The 27,324-nt window shown below is 41.4% G+C and overlaps 1 protein-coding gene across 5 annotated transcripts; it reads right to left on the bottom strand.

Moving 5' to 3' along the window:
- Nucleotides 1-779: 779 nt before the first annotated feature.
- Nucleotides 780-24,878, bottom strand: NFE2L2 (nuclear factor, erythroid 2 like 2). Of its 5 annotated transcripts, XM_015868400.2 has the most exons (7): nt 17,290-17,425; nt 16,884-17,077; nt 12,355-12,418; nt 5,862-6,131; nt 5,601-5,693; nt 4,811-4,990; nt 780-3,126 (listed from the first exon to the last, which is right to left on the bottom strand). In XM_015868400.2, the coding sequence occupies exons 3-7, from the start codon at nt 12,358-12,360 to the stop codon at nt 1,918-1,920; spliced, it is 1,758 nt and encodes a 585-aa protein (XP_015723886.1). In that variant the 5' UTR covers nt 12,361-12,418; nt 16,884-17,077; nt 17,290-17,425; the 3' UTR covers nt 780-1,917. The 5 variants fall into 5 exon arrangements, with proteins under 5 accessions (XP_015723886.1, XP_015723887.1, XP_015723888.1 ...); XM_015868401.2 differs by lacking the exons at nt 16,884-17,077; nt 17,290-17,425 and adding an exon at nt 24,704-24,877; XM_015868402.2 differs by lacking the exon at nt 12,355-12,418.
- Between the last annotated feature and the right edge of the window lie 2,446 nt (nt 24,879-27,324).

The following is a 27,324-nucleotide window of genomic DNA, read 5'->3' as shown; positions in this document are numbered from 1 at the left end:
CAATACAACTACCTCCTTGGTAAAGCTGCTGGAACAGATCTGCTTTCCTACTCCTGGCTCTTCTCTGTTTAGCTAACAGCACACTTCAGCTGAAGCACAATAGAGACTGTGTATACGTTGGCACTCGGTAGCAGAAAGGCCTCTGCTATGCAGAATCTGTAAATGAGATAACAGAGGGTGAATGACCAGCTCACAAAGTGTAAATACAAAATTCTGGGGAGTAATGAAAACAAAAGCTGATAACGAAGGATTACACTGCTGTTATTACTATGATCAACTGGACAATAAAATGCTTGTGAAATTTGGTGCATCCAGGGAAAATCCAAACTGGCAGCTACACCACAATTGGTTCCAAACTAGTTACTCGTATTTAGGAAAGGGGGTTTTTGCTGAGCCACTGGAGCTGTGTGAAAACAGCAGAGAACGAGTGGAAAAAAAGGAGAAGCTCCACAGCATCCCCTGATACAGAAATATTTATCGAAACCACGGCTTTCTGTCCTAGCCCCCTACCCTTCCTCTTTTGGGAACATCAGCCCTGCCCCCCCTGCATTTGCAGTTTCACAACACATTCACGTGGGAAGCAAGGTTGATAGCCACAAGCTCTTTAACTGAGAAAAATAATTAGCTTCATTTTAGAGAAACATTCAGTAGGTCTAGCTAAACTTGCAAACCAGCTCACTGCTTAGTGTACTAAACAAATGCGTGCACGGTAACAAAATACACCTATAATAATAATGAAAAGATCCATGATGATCAAATACAACGAGTCCAGCGGAGGCATAAATGAAACACTGTGATTTATTTGCCCAATTTTTCATCTCTTATAACTTCACAAGTCACAACATTCTTTCAACAAATGGAGCCCAGGTTCCACAGAGCGCAGTGCTTGGCCATGGGGGTATCTTTTTCCATCACCTCAGAGAGAACAGCAGTGACAAAAGATGGCTGCTGATCAGTCAGAGATGCATAATGAATTCCAATAATAATTAGTGAAAGGTATACAGAATTTATTAGTTGGAAAAAATATGTAATGCTGACACTGCTTTTAATTAAACAGATTCTAATGCCTTTGGAGGAGATCTCATCATGAGCTTATCAATAGTGTTCTGAGAGCAAAACAAATTATATTAAGATAGTATAGGCCTGAAACAAATTTGGCACACAATCCTTCCAAATGGTAGTTAAAATTATGGTGACCATTAATAATGCTGTGTGATATGTCTCTGCTTGTTAAGTGTATTTTGTTGCATGAAGACTTATCCTTGGAAAACCAGTGAGGGTATCTGAATCAGCATATAACCTACTTCAGGGAAATAAATGCCTATGGTGTAAAAAATAATAATAATAATAATAATAAAAAGTTTAATGAACTGGTAAGATGAATCAAAAATCAAACAATGAGTATCAACTTGACACTAAATTAGAATCATATATTAAATATAAAGCATTTATAAATGCATAAGAAAAATCGGAAACAAACGCTATTGCATTTCTTTTCTTTTACAAAAGAGTAAGAAGCCATTCTGTTCGTATTGCAAGAAATTACATTTAGGAGGCTAGAATTATTCTTATATATCAAATCTATGAATATAACAGGAGATAAGAACAGTATATAAATACGGTATCTTTAAATATTTACACATGTATGGAAACTAGTTGAAGTGGTGCTAAAAGAAGGAAATACCTGTTATAAAAGTGAGATTACAAATTTGCATACATACATCTGCATTACACTATTAGTTTTGAACTCGCACCTTTCATAAACTTTACTATTAATTTTCAAATCATCATTGCATAGAATTACTTGAAAAATATTACCTAATTCTGCATTCCACCTCACAGTAAAAGCTATTAGGTTAACGATACAAAAATAGTAACTCGGAGAACACCAGCCAGCCGTGCTGCTCTTCAAGCAGTTCAAAGTTTAGTCTCTGCCTTCCTGCTTTTGGGAACAAGGAAGATATTGCCATCTCTAGTTTGCTGCAGTGAGTATTCACTAGGAGAGTAAGACTTTCCATCTTCATCGCGCAGCATGCTGAACACCTCAACATATAAGGTGGTTAATTGCTTTTTCATTTGACGAAGGCTTTTGTCATTCTCTCCTTTTTCTTTCAGCAATTTCTCCCTCTCATCTTTTAGGTGACTCAAATCTTGCTCCAGTTCCACTATATTTTCCAGTTTTCTCTTTCTGCAGTTTTGAGCAGCCACTTTATTCTTGCCTCTCCTGCGTATATCTCGAATAAGTGCAAGCTGGGCTTCGCTGAACTGCTCCTTAGACATCATTTCGTTAAAGTCATCAACAGGGAGATTGATGATTTTTTCCACTGGAAAAGGGATCTGCAGAGCCTTTGCTCTTTGCTCATCTCTTGTGAGATGAGCTTCAAGACGGCCCGAAGGCTTATCTTTTGTGAATGGAGCTTTAGGGTGACCTGGGCCGGCAGGAGGGTCTTTCTTTGGTGTGTTCATACGTTGTAAGCTGGATTTTTGAGTGCCTGGCTCCACAGAAGGAAGTACCTGATCAGGGAACCGCAATGAGTACACACTAGCATTGCTCTGTGGCACGCTTCCAGGAGAACTGTCCATGTCTTCCATTTCAGAATCACTACAACCCAAAGTCTTATCTCCACAGGTAGATGATTCAACAGAGTTCTCAGGTGATGCTATACTAGAATTTGCATTCAGTGAAATACCAGAGTCGGAATCATTACACTCTAGTACAGTTCCTGAGTAGTCATCATTAAAAGCTCTCCACAGCGGGAAATCAGAAAGATCAATAGGTTCACTTAAAATATCTGCAAGTGATTGACTGATAGTGTTTGTCGTTACTGTGTCACTGTCCCCCTTTGCGCATATAAAACTGGTATAGAAATCCTCACAGAAATCAGAGCTCACAGTTGATGTGTTATTTAAAGAGTTGACGTTCAGCTGGCTGCTGTCTTCTGGCTGCAAAATGCTGGAAAAAGGACCCTCAATGTTCTCCAGGAAATCTGGACCACAGTTAACATCTTTTCTCATGATGGGTAATGAGTTGTAGTAATTATAGCTGTTGTGCATCTCTGCTGGCTTGGTTTCAGGGCTTGTGATTGTGCTCACTTCAGCCAGGTTGTCATTTTCAATGTTTAAACACTACATGGGAAGCGTAAGAGAGGGGTTGAGCAACACAAGACCAATTGATCATGAAATATTTTTATAGAATTCATAACTATTAATAATTTTAGTCATTAACAAGTACATGGGGTATTGTAATACTGCTGTAACCTAGATGAATACAACATAATTGCACTATGGGGAGACAATCTAGGAAAAAGAACAGATATCTAAGCAGAGTATGAAGCAACTTATCCTGGACAAAGCTATTTGGAATACGACAGCAAAGCCTCTCAAATTCATAGCAAGGTGATAAAGAAGAGATCCATCCCAACACACTGATATATGGAAACTGCCCTCCTGTTCTACCAAATTCTAGCGGGGATTCTGGAGCTGTCAGGTCTGAACTTCTCACAAGCATCCCTGCTAGTAATGCTCCACTTCAGTAAATTTAAGATTACTGAATGAGGCTTACTCAGAACTCATAGCAAACTATTTTTAGCCATCTTCAATTTTATGTGATGATTTCTTTTCTTTGAAAGACAAAGATAATTTTAGGATTCACTGAATTGCAAAGAAATATAATTCTCTGGAAAGTAAAAAATTAAAAAAGTGTGAACCCTTATTAATGTTAACTCATCCCACATGCTTCTAGGAAAGCTGGCTAACATTAGTGTGAGTGTCTAAGATGATTACATAGATCGGATTTCGTTGGCTACAAAACCAACATTCTTTCCAAAAGTGGCAGTTTCTTAACTGAAGCTGAAGTGTTCCTGCTGTCCCCAAAGAATTAAGCAACTACTGCAGTGTTTCTGTTTCTCTTAAGGGGGGTCCACACACTGACTATATAACCAGAGAGCATACAAAGCTTAAGCTAAGGCTTTGAATGTGAGAGCTCTTTTATTCCCTTTCAAACATACTTTGTAGATCACAATAGCCTCAATTTAATTATCTCAATCAGAAGATTATTCAATCACTATACAGAATTAACAGACAATTTAGGCTTGGTTTCTTAGTATCTTTTCAGCTGCCTCTTCAAAGGTAGTCCTCCTTGTTACCTATGTAGGGACTTTTAGGCATGCCAAAGTAGTAAAGTTTAAGAAAATGAAAAAAAATGAAGAAAAATGAAGAAAATTTTGAAATATAGAAAAATAATAGGGGAAAAATTAGAGTTACAGGCCATATAAGGTTCCTACTATTGTTGGGGTTTCCCCCCTTTTTAAACAGTCAAAACTAGATAAAGGAAAGAGAAGATTAAAAAAAAACCAACTAGATGCCCTCTATAATGTACAACTCAGTGATTTTGTGCTGTCTATTGTTCCCTTGAAATACTCAGTTCATGTACATTATATAATTAGTTTCAACCAACAAATATACAGTTAAATAGTTAAATGAGATAAACAGAAGAGCCAAGTGTTGTTAGAAATATATCTGTACATTCTATTTTTATTTATACAAACCCTTTTCTTAGATAAAATTTATGTAAATACTACATGATTACTTTTGCATTTAAAATACTTAAATACTAGGAGAAAAAAAACCAAACTCGTTTACAGTAATGACTGCAGAAACAATTTATGCTGTAGTTCTATAATTCAGAAGTGTCTATTTCCAATCAGCTCCTATTTCCACCATGGTTGTGCTGTAACAGGTTGCATACAGATGCAAACAATCATTTGTCAAACATGATGAAGTTCTGATGATTATTATACTAAACTTTTACCTGTAACTCCGGAAGGGACAATAACTCTTCCCAGACTTGCTCTATGTTCTGCATATTCTCTGCATCAGCAAGTGGAACTATACCAGGTGAGTTGGGTGGCTGAGTTTGATTAGAAGTAATGAAGACTGGGTCACTATCAATCTGATCGGGAACCAGTGATTGAAATGCAGATGGAGAAGCCTGGAGTGTTGAACAAACAAACATACACTTAGAATCTTCCAAAGCAAAAATCCGCTTTTGCTGTTTTACCATTTCTACAGAATAAATAGGCATTTCTTAATGAAAGCATTTACTATATATAATGAAATAATCTAAAAAGTATTCACATGAAATGAGTTTTCACATTATTTCACATTAAGGACAGAAACAGGAAAAAGTATGAACTGAGTGATGAAGATCTTATTTTTACTCGCCAAATAGTCTGGGTCTGTACATCAAAGTAAAGCAGCCCAAATACACCAACTGCAGAGAGCTGAACTAAGCTCACTGCAACAAACTGCACAACTCTGCTACTTGCAGCAACTAGCCTGACTGCCATCAGCCAGTGTAAAATGGCCTGCAGGACTCCATAAGCACAAGGAATACAAGAGCACCATGCCATGCCATCTGCTCCTGATACAGCCCTAGTTCAAGCCCACGACACGGCTTTATTCCAGTTACAGATGGCTTAGGGACAGCACTCAAATTGTATCACGAATTAATATTTCACTGCAGACACATCCTGGTATGAGAAAATAGGAAACTGATCCCCTGGCACACAACCCGTGTAACCGCTGCACTGAGCGCTTACCTCATTGTTGTCTATAAACGGGAATGCTTCTGCCAAGAGCTGCATGCAGTCATCAAAGGACAAGGCCTCTTCTGGTTTTGAAGTATCTGTGCTCTAAACAGGAAAGTAGTGAAGAAAAAATGTTACTGCATCTTTGAATAACTGAACAATCTTCCATTACAGCAACAAATGCAAATTCATTTTAGGCAACCACTAGCATTATACCCTCCTGTGGATGGAAAAAGTGTTTTAAACACACTCACAAACACAATCAGAGTTTACCTGAGAAAAATTGATTGGTGGTTCAGCGTTTTCTGACTGAATGTGCTGAGCTGGCTGAGCTGGAACAAATTCACCTGTCTCCTCGTCTAACACCAGCTGAGCCAGCAAGGCTTTCTCCCGCTCTTTCTGGAGCTGCTCTTGTCTTTCCTTTTCAAGTTTCTTCTGTTTCTCGAGTTCATACTCCTTCTGTCGTTGACTAAAATCAAAAACTTCACGCCTTGCCCCAAGGTCTATATCTTGCCTCCAAAGGATGTCAATCAAGTTCATGTCCTGTAATAGAAATGCCGTTTTGAAGCAAGCCTCCTCCCCAGTAGAACTGGTTTAAAACAATAAGAAGGCTTTTAAATTCTGCGTTAAACAGGTAGACTCATGTAAGTGAGATTCATTCTCTTAATCCTACAAAATTGTCTAAATGAAATATGTCTCCATATGACCTTCCTGAAGTGTGTGAACTGAACGTTTGGTTGCTGCAGCCCACACACTGGGTCATGGAAACTAAGCAGTTTGTTGCAGTTGGTAAGGCAACACACAAACCAGATAGTATTCTTTCCTATGTTATCCCACAGAATACATGAAGCGATATTACATTACAGTAAGAAACTAAAAAATGAACAAACAAACAAAAAATGATATAAAAGAAAAAAAAACAGAAATTAAGAAGTTTATCCATGTAATTCTTTTTCAGTATAATCTTATCAAATTGTAAAAGCTGATTAAGAACATCACAAGGAGTTGTCTGAGTTGCTACAATAACCATACTCAAAATGCGTTTTTAACTATTTATGGTCCATCCTGGCATCAAGTATGAATCTTAAGATCAGCAGAACGGTGCTACAAAGCCGGAGGTCCCCACCTCACACAACATCATGGGAGTGCCTGGCAAAATTATTAAGACTATCGCTAAAAATTTGTAATTCCAAGCTTAATTTCAGTTGACGTTGTAAGTGTGACTGGTTTGGAGCTGAGTATAAACCACGTATCAAGAGCTGTCAAACTTTATTAATCAATTGGGCTCTGAGTAATTTTTCATATTTTGATGCTGTTCAAACAATATTTCTTGGTGAAGTTTGGACTCTTCTCTAAGAAAAATACACCACACAGAAATCATCAGCCAACAATTAAGTCTGTTCCTGCCAAAGCCACGACAGCATCCCATTCCAGTGCCTAACCACCCTCTCCATGAATAAATTCTTCCTAGTGTGAGACCCAAACCTCCTCTGGCACAACTTGTGGCTGTTTTCTTGCATCCTGTTGTATTGGCTGAGAAAGGAGTCCAACAACTTACTACAACGACGAGTATATAAACATCATATTTCACTTGAACAGGACTTTGCTGATTGATTCAGTGAGCAGTTACACCCAAGGTACATTACATTTTCCACCATATCAAATTAAACATTCCTTTCTCTGTTAAGAGTGTTTTCAGGCAGCGAAGCAAAGTAACCTACACGTCACATCACACTGCCTTTCAAAATGACTGCTTCCGTACAACGGCAATGGCTTTAGTGGGAGTCCACATCTGAGCAGACCATAATCTCTTCATTAACAGTTCAATGCCATTTGTACTCATACATACACATTACATGATGTACTTCTACCGGTTGCTAAAAAAAAAAAGCTTACTTTCTTTTAGAATCAGGCAGTTCTATATAATACCCGTGTAACACAACGTGGGCATTCTGACACCTAAGACATATATATTATACCTTGCTGGGAGAGACCAAACTCAGCTTTAATGGCCAGCAAGGAAGAAGCTGAAATAATTGCAGTGGCTGCCCAAGACAATGTTCGGTCTCATCAGATTGGAGGGTAAAATGAACTAATTAAGTCCCGCAGTAATTGGAGATGCTGCAGTGTAGTATAGATTCATTAAGGGCCAGTAGTTTACCAGCTGCTCACTGTCTCCTTCTGCAGCAGATTCTAAACTGTTTCCTAGTCTCAGAGCATTTGCAATATGCTCTGGATAAAACTGCAGGATCTGGATTTTAGGGCTCGCTTCTGAATTATTCATCTACGAGGCACTGTCACAGATGCTACTCAAAAGATTTGTGTGTGTATAATGCATGAGGTTGCGAATTAGCAGAGCTGTTTGTCTCACCGAGTTGCAGCAGATTACTGCACAAAAATAGCAGAAGTGCTGCGTGGTTTCGGTTTAAATCACAAAACACAAAAGTGATCCAAAAAGAGGTACAGAAGGCAGAATGCTTTTTCCTTAAGCAGAAAAACACACTGCCTTGGGCAAAACCCTCACGTACAGCCACCAAGGCTTCTGGCTATGCCACGCAGCATATCCCCACCAAAACATACAGCTTTGGGTGTTGTGCATGGCTGGGACCTGTGGGCACCACTGCAGCTGCACACTGCTTTGGGAGCACAGCTCTGCGTGTGGAACTGGAATGAACTGAACACACCTGATGCGTGGGTTGTTGCCTGAGGAATAGCACAACATCGACTTAATGTCACTGTTTCTCAAGGGCCCACATTAAGCCCTGTATCTTATCTGTGGCTTTGTTAAGCAGTGCTGCACCTCTGCTCTGGACAAAGATGCCTGTTAGGAGCCTTTTTTTTTTATTGTAACTTCTAAATCTATTTGTCTTGTGGCACTGTAAGCTGAAAAGGCTTGTTTGTTTTTAGTAACCACCACCTAACTGGGAAAGATTACTGCTATTTTCAGATTGGAAAAATTCTATACTCCTATAATTACTCTTCATATGAACGTGTTACATGGAGGAAGTATTCTCCTGTTCAGTAAGCTAATATTTAAAACCATCAAACAATCATGTTGATTTAAATATAACCTGCCATTTAACATTTATCTATAACTTCAGCCAATGATTTCAGTGATACTGCCCTTGTCAGAAAAATAAAAAGTGCCAGGCATTAGGCCAAGGCCCCAGGTCAAAGTTAATGGAGCCACCATTGACCAGTGACTCATGGAGGGGTGACTCACAGCCCCAGCATGAGGGACAGCAAAAGACTAAAAAAGAAATTGCAGTCTATAGAAATATGTTGCAATTTTGCTCTTTCAGCCTCCCACTTCCAATTACTTTGCAGCCTCGTTGACAACACACACAAACACATGTACCCACATGTGAGTGCAGGCTCTCTTGCTTACGTCTATCACCGAAGCATTTTTATCTTTCACCATGAAAGCACCACACAGTGACCATGTACTTGGCAATCTGTTTCCAAAGCCACTAAAAGGTATTTCAGTTTCTGCCTGTGCAACAGCCACCCTCTAATTTTCAGATGACTCAACACAACCTTCTGGGTGGAAAAGGCTGGTTAGGATGGAGGCAGCAGCAAGGATCTGCACCCATAGTGTGTAGTGGGAGCCTTGTGGTAGGTCGACCAGCAGCAGCCAGGCACTGCACTTCTCACAGCTCCGGTCCCCGCCTCCCTAGCACCAGCCCTGCTTACTGTAAGTGCTCCAAGGGGCCCTCGTGACTGAGCCCACAGGCATCCGTTTGTTCCTCCCTTCCTTGTGTAATTTCTTGGATTGCATCAGAGGAAGTGGCCGCCTTGGCAGGAGTGAGAGGCTGGAGCAGCCAGCCCAGCACAGGGACACAGCTGCCAGCAGGAGGGATTTCATGGGCAGCACTTCCCCCTACTCTGGGCTCAGCTCTTCCCTCTTAACCCCAGTGTCTATTCTGAAAGGAAATACATTAAAGTACCTATTGGATAACAGTAATTACAACTTCTTGAAGAATAACATGCTTTTAGTATTTTTCCTCTGAAGATGAACAGCAGTTTTATTTTATTTCTCCCATTTTCTTCACAATTTTGTAAACAAAACATGACTACGTAATCACAGAATGGCTTCGGATGGAAGGAATCTATCTTAGAGATCATTGTGCCTCCACCCCCTGCCATGGACAAGGTTACCAACCACTACACAGTGCTTCACAGGTCCCCTCCAACTCAGCCTTGAATGTCTTATCTCCAAGAATGGGGCACTTCCCAGCAGAGAAGGACAAGGTTTGCTTTCCCATCATCCACGTAAGCAAGAGGTGCCTTGCACTCATCATTTGCGTTTCTGTTCATTTAGTGATATGCTCTCCCCACCATACTGACAGCTTAGTCTGGACTTATAAAGGCAGTTTTGATAAGATACACATAAATGTTAAACAATTCACATTAAGCCACCATCTGGCCCCCAATGGAAATTTTCATGTTTTAGATTTACATATCAGCATTTGCCATCTGGGCAGAGTCTGTTATACGTTTTATGAGAAAATCTCCCACTACATTGTAAAGTTTGACAATTAACTCTTATCGCTCCTAAGCGAACACACTTCAGTTGGGTAAACAAAGGGAAAAGACCCAGGTTTTGTGTTATTTCATAGAATGACTTCCCTAGTTTCCACAGAATGCTCATCCTTCCATGTCACGGCTCTTTGGTTTCCCTCAATCCATTAGAATTTACCTCAAAGAAGACCAAGTATTCCATACACCAGGGTGAATAAATCCAGCAGAGAGGGCAGAAAACAACCCCACAAGAGGTAAAAAAAAGCACTCCTGTCTGTAACTTATTTACAGAAAGAACTTGGAAAAGCATCACTCATCCCCCATTTGCTTTCCAGGAAGGGAAAGGAATGAACAAAAAGCACCTCACATTTTTGTTGTATTCAAAGTACCACACAGGAAGTAAAGATCAAGGTCTTCAAATATTCCTGGACAAGAATGAAAGGAAGGAGACTAAATAATACAGCAAGACTAAGAGGAACTGGAAACATTCTTACCACTTAAGAGAAGCAGTGGGAACAACAGCTGAACATCTTCCCTTCATCATCCACAAGAGGAAATGATTTTATTCAAGCATGATTTTTAAATCATTTGATTTTTTTCATACGATTTCTGAAATCACCATAATTAAGGATTTGTTTTCAGTATTCCAGATCTTCCATACTGGAATTCTCTATCGAGGTAAGATACTTACCTAATTGCAAGTCAATTACAGAGCGAAAACGATCACAGACACCTAAGCCCCTTGCTTCAGGGAAAGCACAGAAAGCAGATAAAATTATCCCAGCCCCACTACTTTTGACAAACATACAATGAGATCTGAAAGCTGGGCCACAATTTTCAGTGCCTTACAACTGGAAATATGAAGAACAGAATTTGAGAACTGAACAAACTGAGAGAAGAGCAGCACTTAAGAACAGGGAAAAGATAACGTCATGTGCTATTTATGCTGGAAGGCAGAGAGGCTCAATTTCAATTTTAGATATCTCGGTTTAGGATTTGGAAATGCAGTGGAACAGGCAGCTCTCAAACAAAGCCACAAGGCAAAAAAAACCCGTGAATTCATGGATCCTCAAGGTCAAGGCCCCAACCACCCTGTGGAGCTGCCTGCTGTCCCACAGCTTTCACCAAGACCTTCCTCCAGGCAGTAAAGTAAAAACTATGCACTTGGGTGGATGGTCCTTTCTGTGTCTCTCATACCTGTACCACTACTGGTGTGCCTGACGTTTGATCAACACTGCTTGGACACTACCTACTTCAGCTTCACGATGCTCATTTGCTCTTACTGACCCTAATTAATATATGACTACCTGATATCTTGGTCAACAGCCTCTTTAAGACACAGAAGGCTGGCTTACCTGGAAAAAAAAAAAAAAGAAAAAGAAAAAAAAAAAGACTTTAAAAGGATTGGAAAGATAAAGCTTTACAGAACAAATGCCGTGAGAGAATTTCCACTCCTTGTCTATATAAATAAGCCAGCTAAAAAATGCTGGCCATGTTCCTCAGGACATTCCTCTGCCCCAACAGAGACATATGAAATAAGCTCAGTCTTTGAAACATAAATATTTGTAAGCAAATTTAATTTCTTACTCAAGAAAGAAATCTCTAGAATGTTTTGCCAGGACAGGAAGTGAAGTTCTGGTATTTCATTAGCTAGAAGTGTTTAGCCTCTGTCTTCTTCTAACATACATCTCATATTTCAGACTGTCGCTCCCACTGTATTTGAGCAGGCTCACCTAATAATGCCAAATTGTCAGAATCTACTCTTAAAAATCAAATCAGTTTAAAAACTACTTGGCTGCACTGCCCAGCATTCTTAAGAAAGTTTCCATGAATGTTGTGATTCTTCTAGCAAGGAGTGGGACAAGCAGTGACTGGCTGCAATGAGTCTTCCTCTGCAAGTGCAGTTCAGGACATACAGCCCATCGCACTGCCCCTACCAGAACAGAAGTAACTCCCCTGAGAAGCAAACAATTTTTGTACTTCACCTGACCTGGCACCTTCTAGGAATGCTACCAACAAAGGCTATGACTGTAAGATCTGGTTTTGCTCTGATGGTTTTCCCATATGATAAATGCTATGGTAAGCAAGCTTTCCAAACTGTCAGGAACAAGCTATATCCCACATATTCTCCAGGAGTGAAAATACAGCTTTCGTCAAGCCTGAAGAGTATAAAATGAACAAGAATGTAACTGCAGTAAAGAACAGATGTTTTAGGATGTTCACGGTCATGCATGTGCAGGCCTACCTTCATTCCAACCCCCAAAGCTGCAAACTCCTAATGCTGGCATGTCTGCACTAGAGCAAGACCACTGCAAGTGAAAAGAAACAATCAATTACACATAGCAAAGAGAAGGAAAAGAAGGGACACAAATGGCAGATAACTGCTTTACCCTGACAATAGCTTTCTCTTTTTCTGCAAAATCAATCCGTCTCCACCTCCATGCCACTCAGCACAGACCCTCTCACAACCTTCAGAAGCAGCTGTGCTTTTCTGAATTGTTAAATCAATTTTTGGAAAGCGGCAATATATAAATTGAGTTTAATATATAGTACATGATTACCAGGGGCCAAACTGCCCCTCAACAACTTAAAAAAAAATTCAGTAAAAAAAACCATCTCAACAGCACTATCTCATTTGCATGGCTTGCACTATGCAAACAGTCTTAAACCTGACATCACGACTTACTTTCTTTGTATGGTATTTTATTTTTCAGTGCCATTCTCTAGCACTTGTGGCCCATTCTGACTTGTATTCTATTCCCTATTTCTGCCCTAGCCTAAAGGAAAAGACAGAGTGAAGTCTACTGCTGAAAGCCAATGACAACAAACTTTGCTTTACAAATCTAACAATGCCCATATTTATAAGCACTAACCTGACTAAAAACTTCTTCATGCCTCATCCTATATCTCTTGGAATCCCAGCCTGCTTACCAGAACATCACCATGAAAAGCAATGCATCTTAGATATTTTCATTGCTTTGCCATTTTAGTTTGATGGCTTCCATTCTTCCCTTTTCCCCTTTATGTCATAATTATATTATGTTAATCTAAACGTTACTTTCCCACAGTATATTTGGCAGGTACACAAGTGTTGTGGTCCCTTCTGTTGAAATTCTGAATCCCTCTTTCAGTTTAACAGTCATTTACTTGCTATTTCTTTACTCTTTCATCAGCAGCATTACAAAATGATTAAGTCAATAAGCACACAAAGTGAGCATGTATACAAGTTACAATCCATTGCATAAGTTGCATAATGAAATTGGAAGGCAGGCAAAAAACACGGGATTGTTTTATAAAAGAGTGGGCTAGGCCGTGTATTTGTTTTTACATGTTTGATCCACCAACAAAACTCTGCCCTGCTGCCCCAGCAAGTAAACTGAGCGATTCTGTTGTGGCTTAACTTCTCGCTGCTGCTGTCTAATCGCCGTGTGTTGCACTGTGTTACTCCATTTTGAAAGGCATTCAAACAGCAGTCAGAAGTCTATTTCGCTTCAGGAAATACTGGTCTCAATAAGAGCTTTGCTTTTTGTCTCTCAGGTTAAAATTTCAATGTAAAAGTTGCATATTTTTATCTGAAAGTATTGCTGGTCTCTCAGACAGAGGAACGCTGAAGCCTTTGTTGCCCAGTTCATTTTATGTAGGGAACCTACAGTAGTTGGGAAACAATTACCTGCTAAATGATTACCTTCAGGCTATTCTGCTGAGCCCAGCCAGGCACATACAATGTGTGGACACTGCTACAGACTACTCATTAGTTTATCTAGGAGAGGATTTGTTTATAATAATGGCTCAGTCATCTGGGAAGCACCATCCAGACAAATTATAGCACACTCTTATGACCATTGAAACAAGTCAGGAAGAAAAGATGTACACAGAGTAAAGAACATAATAAAACTGTAAATAACATTTATTAGGTTGTGTTAACCTTGGGTTATAACCTTTTAGCCGCTATTTTGATTTCACTAGGATTATGCTTTTCTAAAAAGTATTTTCAAGCCAAACATGAAAACAGAGAGCATCTGCTCCGGATCAAAATACACTCAAAGATTATTTAAACTCTTGAGTGTTAAGTTTTCACTCCAATGAGATCTCACTGGTAGGCCTCCATTTAGCTGTCATTTTGCTAATGGCTGGCCAAGCTATAGGGACAAGCACCAGATGGGTTACTACAGCTACGTGACAACCTGGATACAGAAACTGTATGTTCTGGTGTTATAAGAAGCATGTCTCACCAAGCTCCTATCCACTGATCTCACAAACAACTCTTGTTGTTTTTCATTAGCCAAACTACAAGGGCAAGCACTTGCAATGTCTTTGTGGGCTCGAAAAGCACAGAGGTTCACTAACTGCAGTGCCAACACAAATCCATCAGCCCTCCTTCACCAACACAGACAGCTACTCCATAAGGCTGCACTACAACACCTCCTCCATGCGTACTAACAAAGCTGAGACAGAGAGCAAGGTGAAAAGTGCTTCTGTGATCTCAATTTGTACGACAGAGCTCCTCAACAGCACTCAAGTCTGGTCAGACCCACTCTCTATACTGTTCAATTCCAGAATCAACACGCAATAACGCACACTCCGCAACTACATGGTTACATTTTGGGGAACACAACCCTTGCTCCAGTGGTGGCCAGCTGTGCTGTGTTCTGTGTGCTGTGGCTCACATCTGGCAGCTTCACTGCCTACCTCCCATAGACCTCGGTGGAACACAGGTGTTAAATACCTTTGTGGATTGGAGTCTTGCAATTAATGTGTACTTTTCACTTACATGATTTATGCAGATAACAAATGCTGTGCATTTAGCACCAGTGCATGCTGTGAATAAAGAAATGAGTACTGTTCAATGTAACAGAGTATTACAGAAATTAGATGACAACCATGTACTTCTAATAACCCTTAAGCAAATGATGAAGAGAGAGAAAAGTTCACCGTAGCTCATTTTCCTTCATCCCCACCCCCTCCACCCCTTCTTCTTCTTGAATGTTTCTATAGGGGTATTAACACCACAACAGAAAGGGCCCAAATACACTGCTATCCAGCCACTCATCACTGGACACAAGATCTTAACAGATTTGAGGATGCATGCCTAGCACGGCACGTTTTCCTTCCAGAGAAGTAATTCATGGTTACATGGTTTATTTGACACCAGGCTCAACCTTCACTAATGACATACTACAGAAAAAATTCAGTAAATAAAACACAGCTCAGCTGCGTACTGCTGACCAAAATGCACTCTCTAGATTTAGATGAGGCATCATAGAAATCATTGTTACCTTCCTACAAAGGGAGTTTGTACAGCTACTTTCCTTCCTTCAGCCACACACAGATACATGATGGAAGCTGTTTCTCAATACAATAAGGCAAGGATAGATTTTAGTTGCTCATTTTCTTAAGTACTGTAATTCACAAACCTATCAGCAAAAGGCAATCTCTAAAAATCATTAATCCCCAGGAATGTTTCGGGAAACTCTTCAACTCGTCAGTCCTACACAGTTAAGCAACTGAAACAAGAAAGGTCAAGAAGGACCAACATGTCAGGTGTCTGTGCGCCTATTTATCATTTATATGGACATAACAGCTTCTGCTGAAAAAATAGTAAATCCACTGAGGAACTGAACAACACCATATAAGAAAGTGAAGCTATCTGCATTGTGCAATCTACCGCTCGCTTTTTAAAGTCACGTGTAGTCCTCAAATTACAAACTCTGAGAGCAAAATGAGCCAATTCATCTTCCAAGATGTGAACGACTGTAGGTAAATGGCTTTACAACTCTCACCAAATTCTGTAAACACAATAATTCTTTGTGCCCTTAAAAGAACACCACCATTTCCAAACTCAGCCACTGATAATCTTCTGTCCTTCCACCCAGATCAACAGTTCCCTGGCTCACAGCCTGTACAGATGGTTATAATAGGGCTGCCTCCTTCAGCCTCATGACTAAATAGACAGATGTACCTGAAAAACAAGGTACAGGCCAATCTCTGACACATTTTTCCTTGTACGCTCCATCAGCAGCAATGATGACCAAAACAAGATTGTTTGCCATAAATAATGAACACATTGATACATTTATCCACCCATAAGCAAGCAAGCATTAAATACTTGAGGGGAAGGAAGGCACAGGACAAGGGTATTCAGCTTGCAGAAAAAACACGGAAAACCAAGACATTTTAAAACCAAAGGCACTCACCACAGTCTGTTAAACATTTATTTTTAGTTAATAACTGCATATCTGTTATCTGAAGAAAAAAACCACAGAACTGATCTCTTGGACACTTATTATGTAAATATGTGGCCTGAAAAATGTTAACTTAGTTAAAAACTTTAGCACATGCTGGTTCAGTGCTCTGCACGAACCATTTGCAGGGCAACACAGAGCATTTCAGACATTTTCTAGAGCTGCAACATTTTATCTCCCACAGCCACAAGGTGCAGCTTGATAAGGTATTCCACTGCAGCTTCTGAAAGGGAAATGCTGAACGCTGATAAAGATGACAGGTTGCCCAGGGAATTAGGAAGAGAGTTAAACTTCCTTTTTCCTTCAAAAAAGTATTGCAAGTTTAATTATTCTATATCCAATGAAGTAGCATAGTAAATTGTCTTTTATCGTGCAGTAAAAGAAAATACTTGAAAACAAAATGTCCTCATACTCTCAGCCTAAGAATCTTTTAAGCTTAAGAATCATCCTTTCCCTTGCACCTGTATAATCACAATCACCCTTACAAGTCCTTCCATGCCTCCTGTAACGTGTGCCAAAGATACCTTTATACCTTTTCTCTGCTCTCCGCTCCTCTTCTCTGCCACCATGTTGCTCCCAGTTCAGTGCAGAAGAGGCGGTGACGGGGCAAGGCAAAGCTCTTCCAATGGCAAATTAACCCCAGCGACAATGTTCAAAATTCATAATTCATTCCATTTGTTCCTCCTGTTTTGTTGGCTCTGCGAAAAAGCACCTTCTTCCTCATACCTGGGGGTTCAAGGAGGAAGCTTACCCTTTTTTGTCTCTTTCTGCACGCCGTTTGCACCGGGGCTTTAGGGGAGAGCTACACTAACTGTCATTTAAGTAACAGGTGGGTTTTGTTGTAAAAGTCAGGCTAACTGGCATAACAAATTGAAAGGGAAATTCTTTACAGTGTTCCCAATTTGAGGGCAGAAAGGGTTGAGAAGAAGCAGACTTACCTTGCTGCCTCTGAAGAAAGCTTCTAATCTCTAAGAGCAGGGTGAAACATCCCAGCACACTGCAGCCTATCTATCAGCAGCTGAAGGACAGTGCAGAACAGAAGTGTAACTGCCCTGCATATCTGCTGCCAAATTAAAGTTTGTGTGCCAAGTGCCCCAGTGAGGCAAAAGAAGTTGTGGGGCTTTTTTTTTTTTTTTTTTCTCCGTTTTTTAAAGTGGACTCTCATTAAAACCAGCATTTGCAGCTGACTTTTTCCAACAGAAGACAGTACAGAAAATTCAACTGCTTTCCAGACACAATTAAAACCAATTTGTTAGCAAAAGGGAAAAATAACGAATTGCTGATCACTCGGGGAAAGAAAAAAAGACCACAAAAACAACAAAATATGGAATGCCAAAGTAAGTGTCAGCTTTGGGTCTTGAGTAGTTCTTAGTCTTTGACCAACAGACTTCACTTGCTCATGCCTCAGTAAATACCTGGATAATCAGACTATAGCAAAATGCAAGTAAAAACTGCAAGACTACAATTTCTCTATGCTACAATTAATTTAGGCAATGAGAGACCGATATCTCATTAGGATAAATCACTACTCACAAAGTCAGATATCAAGGATTAATCCTGTTATTACCACACACGTTTCGTAAGGCCTTGTTCATCACCTCTGCCACATACAAGCACAACTTACCAAAACCTCCCATCTCAAGCTGAAGTTTGAATTCAAAACTATTATACTGCTCCAGCCTTAGTAATAGACAAATTATCAGAATTTAAGATTTTCAGAGTTTAAAATACGTGATACCTAGAGATGCTCACACCAGTTACTGCATGACAAGGACTCCCAAGTGGTACACACTGACTGCATTCTTAAAGTGAGCAAAAAAAGATTACAAATCACGCTGGAAAACATTCCTAAGTGCTACAAGTCCACTGGGTCACAACAAGTGGCAGTAGTGGAACAATTAACCACTACTTCTATCATGTTCTAGTTCAAATGCCCCAAACAAAGTAGTATCAGAGTATCAGAAGTTGCTGTGGTTCAGCATTCACAGGTAAGAGACACCTAAACATGATGTGCATTTCCATAGACAAGGAAATCAGTATAAACAATTTGGAGTTACCATTTTGCTTCTGTATTTCATTTTCATCCTCAATCCTACTTCAGAAGTCTCAAGTTTGATTTATTTTTTTTAAGGATCAGTGGGACAATGTCCCAAAAATCCCTCAGCTGACACACAGACCTGCTCAAGGCCCAGCTACACTAGAAAAAAAAGAATGTGTCAATATAATTCAACGATGTAGAACAGCTTTGAGAAAATACGTCCATGTACCTCATGTCAAATAAATCACAGAAGACTGCACCAGTATCTACAGCACATTTGTTCCAAGGACACTTAGTGACTCCATCATCTGCACTGGAGCGTATCGGTCACTGCTTCTGCAATACTGGTAAAGACAAGTGCTAATATAATGAGCTAGGATGCGCACCCAGATACCTTGACTGACCTCTCTACCATGAAGGTCTGCGTTCTCCTCCCAGTGATGAAGCTCCTGAAAAGCTGTTACCCAGCTGAGCTGCTCCAGACTCCAAAGCCCAGCCCCACCAGCCTCTTTCACCCACCACTTTATTGCCCAACTGACTGCAGGGCATGCATCTGGCAGCACTGTGCACGCAATCAAACTGGAAATACCCTGCTCTAAGACAGAGCTCAGCCTTCTTACCCAACAGGACTTAACTCAAGGAAGCAACTCCTGAAGACAGAAAGAAGCGACCAAGCACCCAGGTGACACTGAAGCGAACACCGGCTATGGAGCAGACAAAGACCAGCCATTTCACCAGCCATTTCACCAGTGGCATCAACCATGTGCTGCTGGTGAACCCCAGCAGGGACCTTCACACAGCCAAAGCAATGCAGGAGTCGCTCCACTCTCAACTATAACAATAAAGTGGGGTGGTACCAATGCTACTCCCAGGGTTCAAACAAGCAACACTCCCCTCCTGGATCCTTCTGCCTTAGCTCCTTACGGCTAAACAGCCATGATGACCCAAGCAGGAAGCAAATCAAAGTCAGAGCAGCTTTTCATAAAACTCTGTTGTAGAAAAGTAGCTGCTTCAACATTTTGCGGGCACGAACTTCCAACACAGCAAACAGGCACACCCTTAATCATAAAACAAACTTCTACTTAAAGGCAAACTATCGACCAAGCTCCTCCTGAGTCAATTTTCCAAGCATGCAAACTCTGTTTTGCAAGCAGTCTCCAGAAGTGATTTTTTCCATACTTACCAAAGACAGCATGTAATACCAATACAGCAAACAACAATAAAACTTAGATACTGCAAGGCAGAGGTGAAGGCAAGGGAGGGAAAATTGATATCTTTATGTTCCATAGCCATACAAAAGATACTTCCTTAAAAGGTTTGAAAGTGCCCGTCTCAAACTGATCTTACATAACTTGTTGCTGCAACACCAAACTTAAAAGAAGTTTCTTCTCTTTTTCTCCTCTGTTAATTTCATTGCTCATAATAATACCACAGAACTTACATTAAAAGTCTTAATACTGCACAGGACAATTATAAGGGTGGGAGGTCTCAACTATCTCAGTAAAGTAACAGCAACAACAACAAAAAAATAGTCCTTGAAACTACTTTAACTGGAAAGATGAGAAGCATTTACAGTCACAGTGCTTTTACAATTCCTGAACTAAAAATAAACATTATTTTATAATCCTTCTCCTCAGTATCAAAGCTGCAGGTAATCAGGTCAAAGTCAGAAATCCGAACCGAGCTAATGTAAAACTTCAACCAGATATATAAAACGTACCCATTTAAGGTTTGGTTTTTTTTGAAGGGGGGAGAGAAAAGAGTCTTTTGTTTTTTTAAAGTTAAACCCATTTTACTACAGCGTTGCCAACCAGTACTTGCTCTGGGGATTACCAATAGAGCTGACAAAAAACACTAACTATACCATATACTATGAGTTATTAACGCAGTTATTAACCCTTATAAGCTTTCCAACATCTCCATGATCAGTGCATCAAAATACTTGAATTAACCCTTTAAAAGTGAACATTACAGTAGAAATTAGCGGTCAGACACAAAATCCATGTACAGACACGTAGCACGTCCATACAAAAGTCAGCATTGGCCAGAGAGAACTGAGCAAGTATTTTACCAAAAAAGGCTGAAGATGGGAAATAGAAGAGGCTCCACAAAATGAAGAGAAATCCTCTTTTCCAAAGGATTCAAATAATTAAATATATATATTTTTTACCCTTACCACGCCTTACACATTTCTCAGATAACCAAATTAATGCTTATTTCAATTAACAGTGCCAATTCTGGTTCTGAGAGACTTTACTATCTTTACTTGAATTACACACCCAGGGGAGCTGTGGATGTCCCATTCCTGGCAGTGCTCAAGGCTGAGAGGGATGGAGCTTTGGGCAGCCTGGGCTGGTGGGAGGTGTCCCTGCCTCTGGAATCAGGCTGGAATTGGATGAACTGAAATTTTCCCTTCTTACCCAAACCATTCCATGATCCTATGGCTCACCTGCATCTATTTCAAATAAAGCTTTCGTGTTTTAGCAGTTTTATACACTACTGATAATTTTGCTGGCTTCATTTCTTAATGGATGCTTTAATAGTTTACCTTAACAAACAAATACACCATAAAGCCATTACTGTTGAGCAACCCAGAACGAATTTCAGTTTACTGCTGTATATCAGTCATCTTTGGATAAAACAGCCTTAAAGTCATGACTTCCAACTACTCCTACCAGACTTTTCATTGGTTTATGTAAAAAGACTTGCGTAATGGCAGATGAATTGTTCCCCAAACCAGTTAAACTAGATTAGCACAGAAAAGAATTTAGCTGACCCCTGCGTTGTATTCTCTTCCTTTCACCTGAGATCGAATTCTGTGGCACAAAGTCCTGCTTGGATATAATGCCCCGTAGCAGAAAACTGAACACACCTGAAACTGCTTTAAGTTCACTAGGAATGTATTTTATTAGAATAATGGATTACTTAGGGTTGGAATGAGACGGAAGCCAAAACAAACTTTAACTAGGTGATTAACCTGGGGACTCTGGAGGGCTTTTTGCCTGGCTGGAATTCAAACACAGTAGCAGAGGATTAATATTTAATTCATGCCAACAGGTTCCTGCCTGGACTTGTTCTGCACTAACCTCAGCCAGCACAATTACTGCAAATACATCACACTCTCACAAATTAGCCTAATTTTCATGAATGGTTTAGTCATCTTACAGCTTATCTTTATTAATTTCCTAGAAAAAAGAAATAAGCAATGTTCTAGATAGAAAATAAAAAAGTTCCTTCTTTTCAATGAAGGACACACCTGGCTTTAAAAGCATGGGCTCAGCTGGTGTCATCTACTCTTCTCATCTGGACTTTGTATAGAAAGTCTATAAAAGATAGAAATTCTTTCCTTCTGCCTCATGTAAACTGACCTTTTCCTGGACATGCAGTCAATGCTTTTTCATTCTCCTTTAGAAAAACTCAATGGATTCTAAACATTTTCCAGCAACAAACTGTGGCAGGTTTTGCTGTTTTGGGGTTTGTTGTTTCTTCTGGAGGACCAGATCTAACAAAATTCGGCAACTACCAAAAGGAAAAAATATATGAAAGACTTGACAGGGGAAATGGAAGAACAGATAACTTATTTAGCCCCTTCCACTTCTGGTGATCTCATGAACTCCAGCATACTAAACAGAAGTATCAGAGACTTCTTCAATATTAAAGAATGCTCAACGTGCCATTGCTATATTAATTTCAGCCAGGATCATGAAAGGAGCACACAGCATTTCGCTCTGCAAATTCAAGACAAAGAGGAAAAAACCTATAAGAACTGAAGTATTCAGGGGCAAGAATAGCTAATAATAATCTGATAATTTTAACAGTGATCTTGGCTGTCATGGTGATACATAACCTTCTGTATTGTCATTTAGGATAAGTGCTATACTCTCTTTGCTTTTTTCGGTTTAAGAAAGAAAAAAGTAATGGACAGAGAGCCAAATTTTATTCTAGCTCATGAACTCTGGTGGGAAACATACACAAAGCTTCCCAACCACCCACACACTCCTATAAAAATGTCTCAAGTTCTTTAAAGCACGAGATGATCCAGCTGCTCTCTGCTTATACTGAATGTTCTATTTTGTCCCAGTTTGGTCTCTTCCACATATTTTTCCAAAAAAAAAAAAAAAACCAAACAAACAAAAAAACAACCAAAAACAAAAACCCCAACTTCCAAAGCCAAAGTGCTCTCCTACTTTGAGTTCTAACCGCAAGCTTCTTCAAGTCCCATTTTCAAATGCAACCAACTCCTTGTATTTCAAACAACTTCTCATGCAATGTAAATTCCCAGCACATTTTAAATACAAAATACAGAACAGCGTCCATACGATAGATATGTACTACAATAATAAAATATCCAATTAGCTGTTGCATTGAAAGGATTCTCATGGTCATCTTTTATTAGTCTACATTTCTTTCAGCCACAGGTACTGCACTGCATTGTATCTACCACTGGTTTAACTGAGAGATATTCTGAAGTTCTGAGGAAAGATTTTTCAGTGCAGCATGATAAGCAGGGTAGGCACATCAGAATTAAAAGGGTCTAAAAAATGCATTTCTACTTAAGACAGTGCTTGTAGTATTCTTATTACTTCCACCACTCTTCTCTGTAATTTTAGGAGTCATGGAATCATTAAGATTGCTCTAAGACCAAGTCCAACCATTCACCTAACATCACAAAGTCCATTGCCAAACCACATCCACAGGTCTGTTAAATAACTCCAGCAATGGCAACTCTACTGCCTCCCCAAGCAGCTTGTTCCAATGCCTAACCACCCCTTCCATGCTCTTGATATTCAATCTAAGCCTCCTTCAGTGCCACTTGAGGCAGTTTCCTCACATCCTATCTCTTGTCACCTGATAGAGAAGACCAGCACCTTTATCACTGCAACCACCTTTCAGGCGGCTGTACGGAGCAGTGAGACCTCCCCTCAGCCTCCCCTTCTCCACACTGAACCACCCAGCTCCTTCAGCCTTCAGTTCCTTCTGAGAGACCAACAAAAAACATAGATGTTTTCTGATACCGAAACGTATCCACATATATAGATGGACAAATAGGTATCCATACAGATATCTTAATCTATCTACAGACACTTATGCTTAACAGTTATTGAGCTAAAAAACACATCAAAGGCCTGTTGTCAGGCCTGAGCGGTGCACTCATTTGTCACTTCCTGCATGATCGGTGTCGTATGGAAAGAACAGCCCATTATGGAACAGACATTCACTAGACAACCTTATGTAGTACGTCACAAAAACAGACATGTGATACCTGTGTAAAGCCCTACAGACTAAAGAGATACCTCTAATGTAACTAGAAACTCTTTTCTAGGTAGAAAAACCCACGCACTGAGCAGATACTCAAGTACATGGTTACACTGGCCTTCACTTTTAGTGTTCAGTGCAAACACTACATGAGAAAGTAATCTTGCTCACCTTCTCACAAGGCTCAGTGCTTAGTGAGAGCTGATGAGTTTGTCATGTTGTCTGACAAGGCTAGAAGCACCAGGCCCAGCCATTTCAGCACCTTTCAGCTTACTGAAGCAGTAAACAATTATGGGTACATAATGCTTTTGTGAACTTGACTTGAAACACTTTGACTCACGTTCCAGAGCGTTTTTCCTCAGCAGTTTTGATACCTGTGTCATTAGTAATAGACAACATCCCAAATGAATCCCATCCAGCATTCCATTTAACCAATAAAAGATAATCCATTAGCTACCTAAAGACACAGCGCCTTTACAGTACAGATCTGACACAACCCGCGGCTGTGGGGCTCGAGCAGCACAACGCGGACAGGTGGCCCCACAGGAGGAGACACAAGAGTCGCCCCGGCCCACACCGAGGAGGACGCTGAAGTGATGCGGGGTCCCTTCCATCGCGGCCCCCACGGCCCCTCACAGAATCACACCCTCCCCGCGCCCTTCTCGCCCCGCACCCCACGACCCGACACGGGCAACACGCGGTTGTGCAACTGCCCCCACTGAGGCCGCGTGACAGCGGGAGGCCCTCAAGAAGGAACCGGACAAGTATTCGGGGCGGGGCCGGGCCGGGCCGAGCTCCCCCCTCGCCACGGACTGACCTGGCCCCGAACTGCGCAGCGGGCAGGGAAGCACCCCCCGCCCGGGAGACGGGGAAAGTACCGAGGGGGCGGGGCCCGGCCCCCGCCGTGACTCAGCGCTGCCCCCGGGGCGGGGCGGCACCACGTGCCCCGCCGGCCTCGTGACCGCCCGGCCCGCCCCGCCCCAACGGCCGGGACAAGAGGGAGGGGGAGCCGGGGGCGCGCAGCCCCGGTTCCCGCCCGGTGCCCGCGGCGCCCTCACCTGTGCGGCGGGCGGCAGCTCGATCTCCATGGCGCGGGGCGGCGGCGCGGACTCGGGAACGGCGGCGTGGAGCTGTGGAGCTGTGGCGGCTCGGCCGGCACCGCCCGCGCTCTCGTTCCGCCGCTGTTTGGGGACGGGGACGGCCCGGCCCGGCCCGGGCCGAGCCAGCGGCGACCGCCGCGCTCCGCCCCGACTCGGCGCAGCCACTCAGCGGTGCCCGCGGAGGCGGCTCCTTTCCCGGCAGTGGCGGCGGTGCCGGGAACGCGACCCTCCCACGGCGCCGGGCACCGCGAGCGGCCGGTTGTTCTGTCAGCACTGCTCTCGGCCGGCTGTTCTGTCAGCACTGTTCACGGCCGGTTGTTCTGTCAGCACTGCTCACGGCCGGCTGTTCTGTCAGCAGTGCTCTCGGCCGGCTGTTCTGTCAGCAGTGCTCTCGGCCGGCTGTTCTGTCCGTGCCTCGGTACGTTCCCCAGGTGTGTGGTTTCACCTTCTTTTCGTGTTCTACGTTATTAGTCCGGTCCCGAAACACGGCTACGAGCCACTGGCAGTCTGCTACATTGACACTAAAGGCACCTTTCCAGGCTCTTTCTGGTTGCGTCCTCCACACGTGCTTTCCTATTACATCAGGCTCTCATCCCAGGGTACTGTAATTCCCTGGTACCTGTGGTTTCTTGCACTGTAACCCCCGTTAATACTACGGGTGTCGAAATAGTTGGCGTGCGTGTCTCAGCCGGCTGACTTACAGACCCGAATCTCACGTGATGCTTTGGGAGATGTCATGGCAGTGCCCGTCCTATGGGATGGCAATGCTCCTCGGTCAGATGTTCTGCTGGCACGGCGCTGCCTTAGAAGAAAACTCGATTGCTAGTGGCTTTCTTGCACTTAAAGCGAGCCCTTAGGCATGAGAGGGACTAACGTTTAACGTTATCTGATAGCGATAAGAAAAATAGGAATGCCTTTAAATTAAAAAAGGAGAGATTTCAGTCAGGTGTTTGGAGGAAATTATTTACTGAGAGGGCCGTGAGGTGCTGGTGCCCCATCCCTGGAGGTGTTCAAGGCCAGGTTGGATGGGGCTCTGGGCCCTGATCTGGTAGTTGGCAACTCAGCCCATGGCCAGGGGTTTGAACTGGGTGATTTGGCAGGAATTTTCCAACCTAAGGCATTCTATGATTCTCTTCACTCTTATATTCCCTGGCTTGTGCTTTAGTGTGGCTATTCATCCAGGTATATTTCATGTAGTGTTTGCTGGGTGTTGCCTACATCTGGTCAAACAATGAATCCACCCCTGGCACAAAAAAAAAAAGATGAAAATCACAACAAAACCATGTGGAATACATGGAGAATTCACATTGTTTGAGCTGTGTTCAATTTGCTATTGCACACTAGTGGTAGTATAAGCTGTTCACAAGGTACAAGGGCATGGCTTAGCAAAAAGCATAAGTATATAAATTTGATAAATCCAGAGTAATTATAAAATTTTATTTGTATCCACCTGTTGAAAGTGGGTGTCTGCCCAAAAATGTAGAAGGTGCTTGCTCTAGTTGTATGAAATCCATAGAAAGAACACACAATCTGAGTAGATTTGTAAAATGCTTGTTTGATAACTGCATGAGATACTATGGAAGCACTTGGCTTACATTGTAAGTTAAATTGCATCCACAGAGCCACTAAATATCTTAAGGAGGGAGATCCAAGCAGAACATATAGTGCCTGTGTGAACGAGTGAGCTATTTTAAGTAGCTCTTACAATACCATATCCTTAGTTCCAGTTTAGGGGTAATACAAGATAACAGTAAATAATGTGCAGTGAGAAACCAGAGTCAAAAGCTATGTTTTGGTGTGTTTTGCATTACTTTGGCTGTATCCTGAAGACTTTGAATGGACAAAACTCTACAACAGAAATTGGTGTCACAGTTTAAAACTCTTGAGTAGAGCTGCTCCCAGCTCAAGACCCCATGCTAGTGATGTCTTATGGTTTTTTTCTTTTCTGTGTTATAGAAGAAATAGCGAGCAGAAGATAGAACACATTAGCACAAAATGAGTAATGCACAATGTCAGTCCCTGAAAAATTGCCCTGAAGCCACGAAGGTGTATTTTCTATACACTTTACTTAATAGGAAGGAAAATAAAAGCACACAGGAATCTTAGGTATTGGTGTAGATTGTATCACAGTGCAGAAATTCTGTGCAAAGCTAAGCAGCTTGCTTGGAGCCTGGGGTGAAAAAAGAAAAAGGGCACTTTCTGGCCAGGCTAGATAAAGACTGTTGACTATATATTTCATTTGTGTTCCTTGCTTAATTTCTTTTCTCCTTATCTTCACACCTTGAGCTCGGGCAGACCAGTGTTTTTATGCTCCTTTTAAAATGATAGGAAAAAGGAGAGATTGGGCCATGTTTTTAGTTAATGGTCTATTAACATTTTGATGAAGTTATTTCTAATGTCTCTGCATAACATTTTATATTATCTCATATTAGAATAATTATGAAGCTAGAGACTTCATAGTGCCACCTACTGCTGAGAATATGTATTTTAAAACCTGACTAGTTTGAGCAACAAAGAAAAACAAGTTGGCACTTAATCTTCCAAACATCTGAAAAATGCTGGGAACACATCCTCATTTG

Source organism: Coturnix japonica, chromosome 7, assembly GCF_001577835.2.
Source record: "Coturnix japonica isolate 7356 chromosome 7, Coturnix japonica 2.1, whole genome shotgun sequence".
Classification (NCBI taxonomy): domain Eukaryota; kingdom Metazoa; phylum Chordata; class Aves; order Galliformes; family Phasianidae; genus Coturnix; species Coturnix japonica.
The sequence above is the reverse complement of the archived record's forward strand: the minus strand, read 5'-3'. Positions and strand labels throughout refer to the sequence as shown.

Excerpts from the sequence above, each read along its gene's own strand:
- NFE2L2 (XM_015868399.2), bottom strand. The coding sequence starts at position 24,733 with ATGGAGATCGAGCTGCCGCCCGCCGCACAG. Across the intron at positions 6,132-24,703 it reads AGCTGCCGCCCGCCGCACAG|GACATGAACTTGATTGACAT; the intron begins GTGAGGGCGCCG and ends TTTCTATTACAG. Across the intron at positions 4,991-5,600 it reads CGTTTATAGACAACAATGAG|GCTTCTCCATCTGCATTTCA; the intron begins GTAAGCGCTCAG and ends TCAACACTCCAG.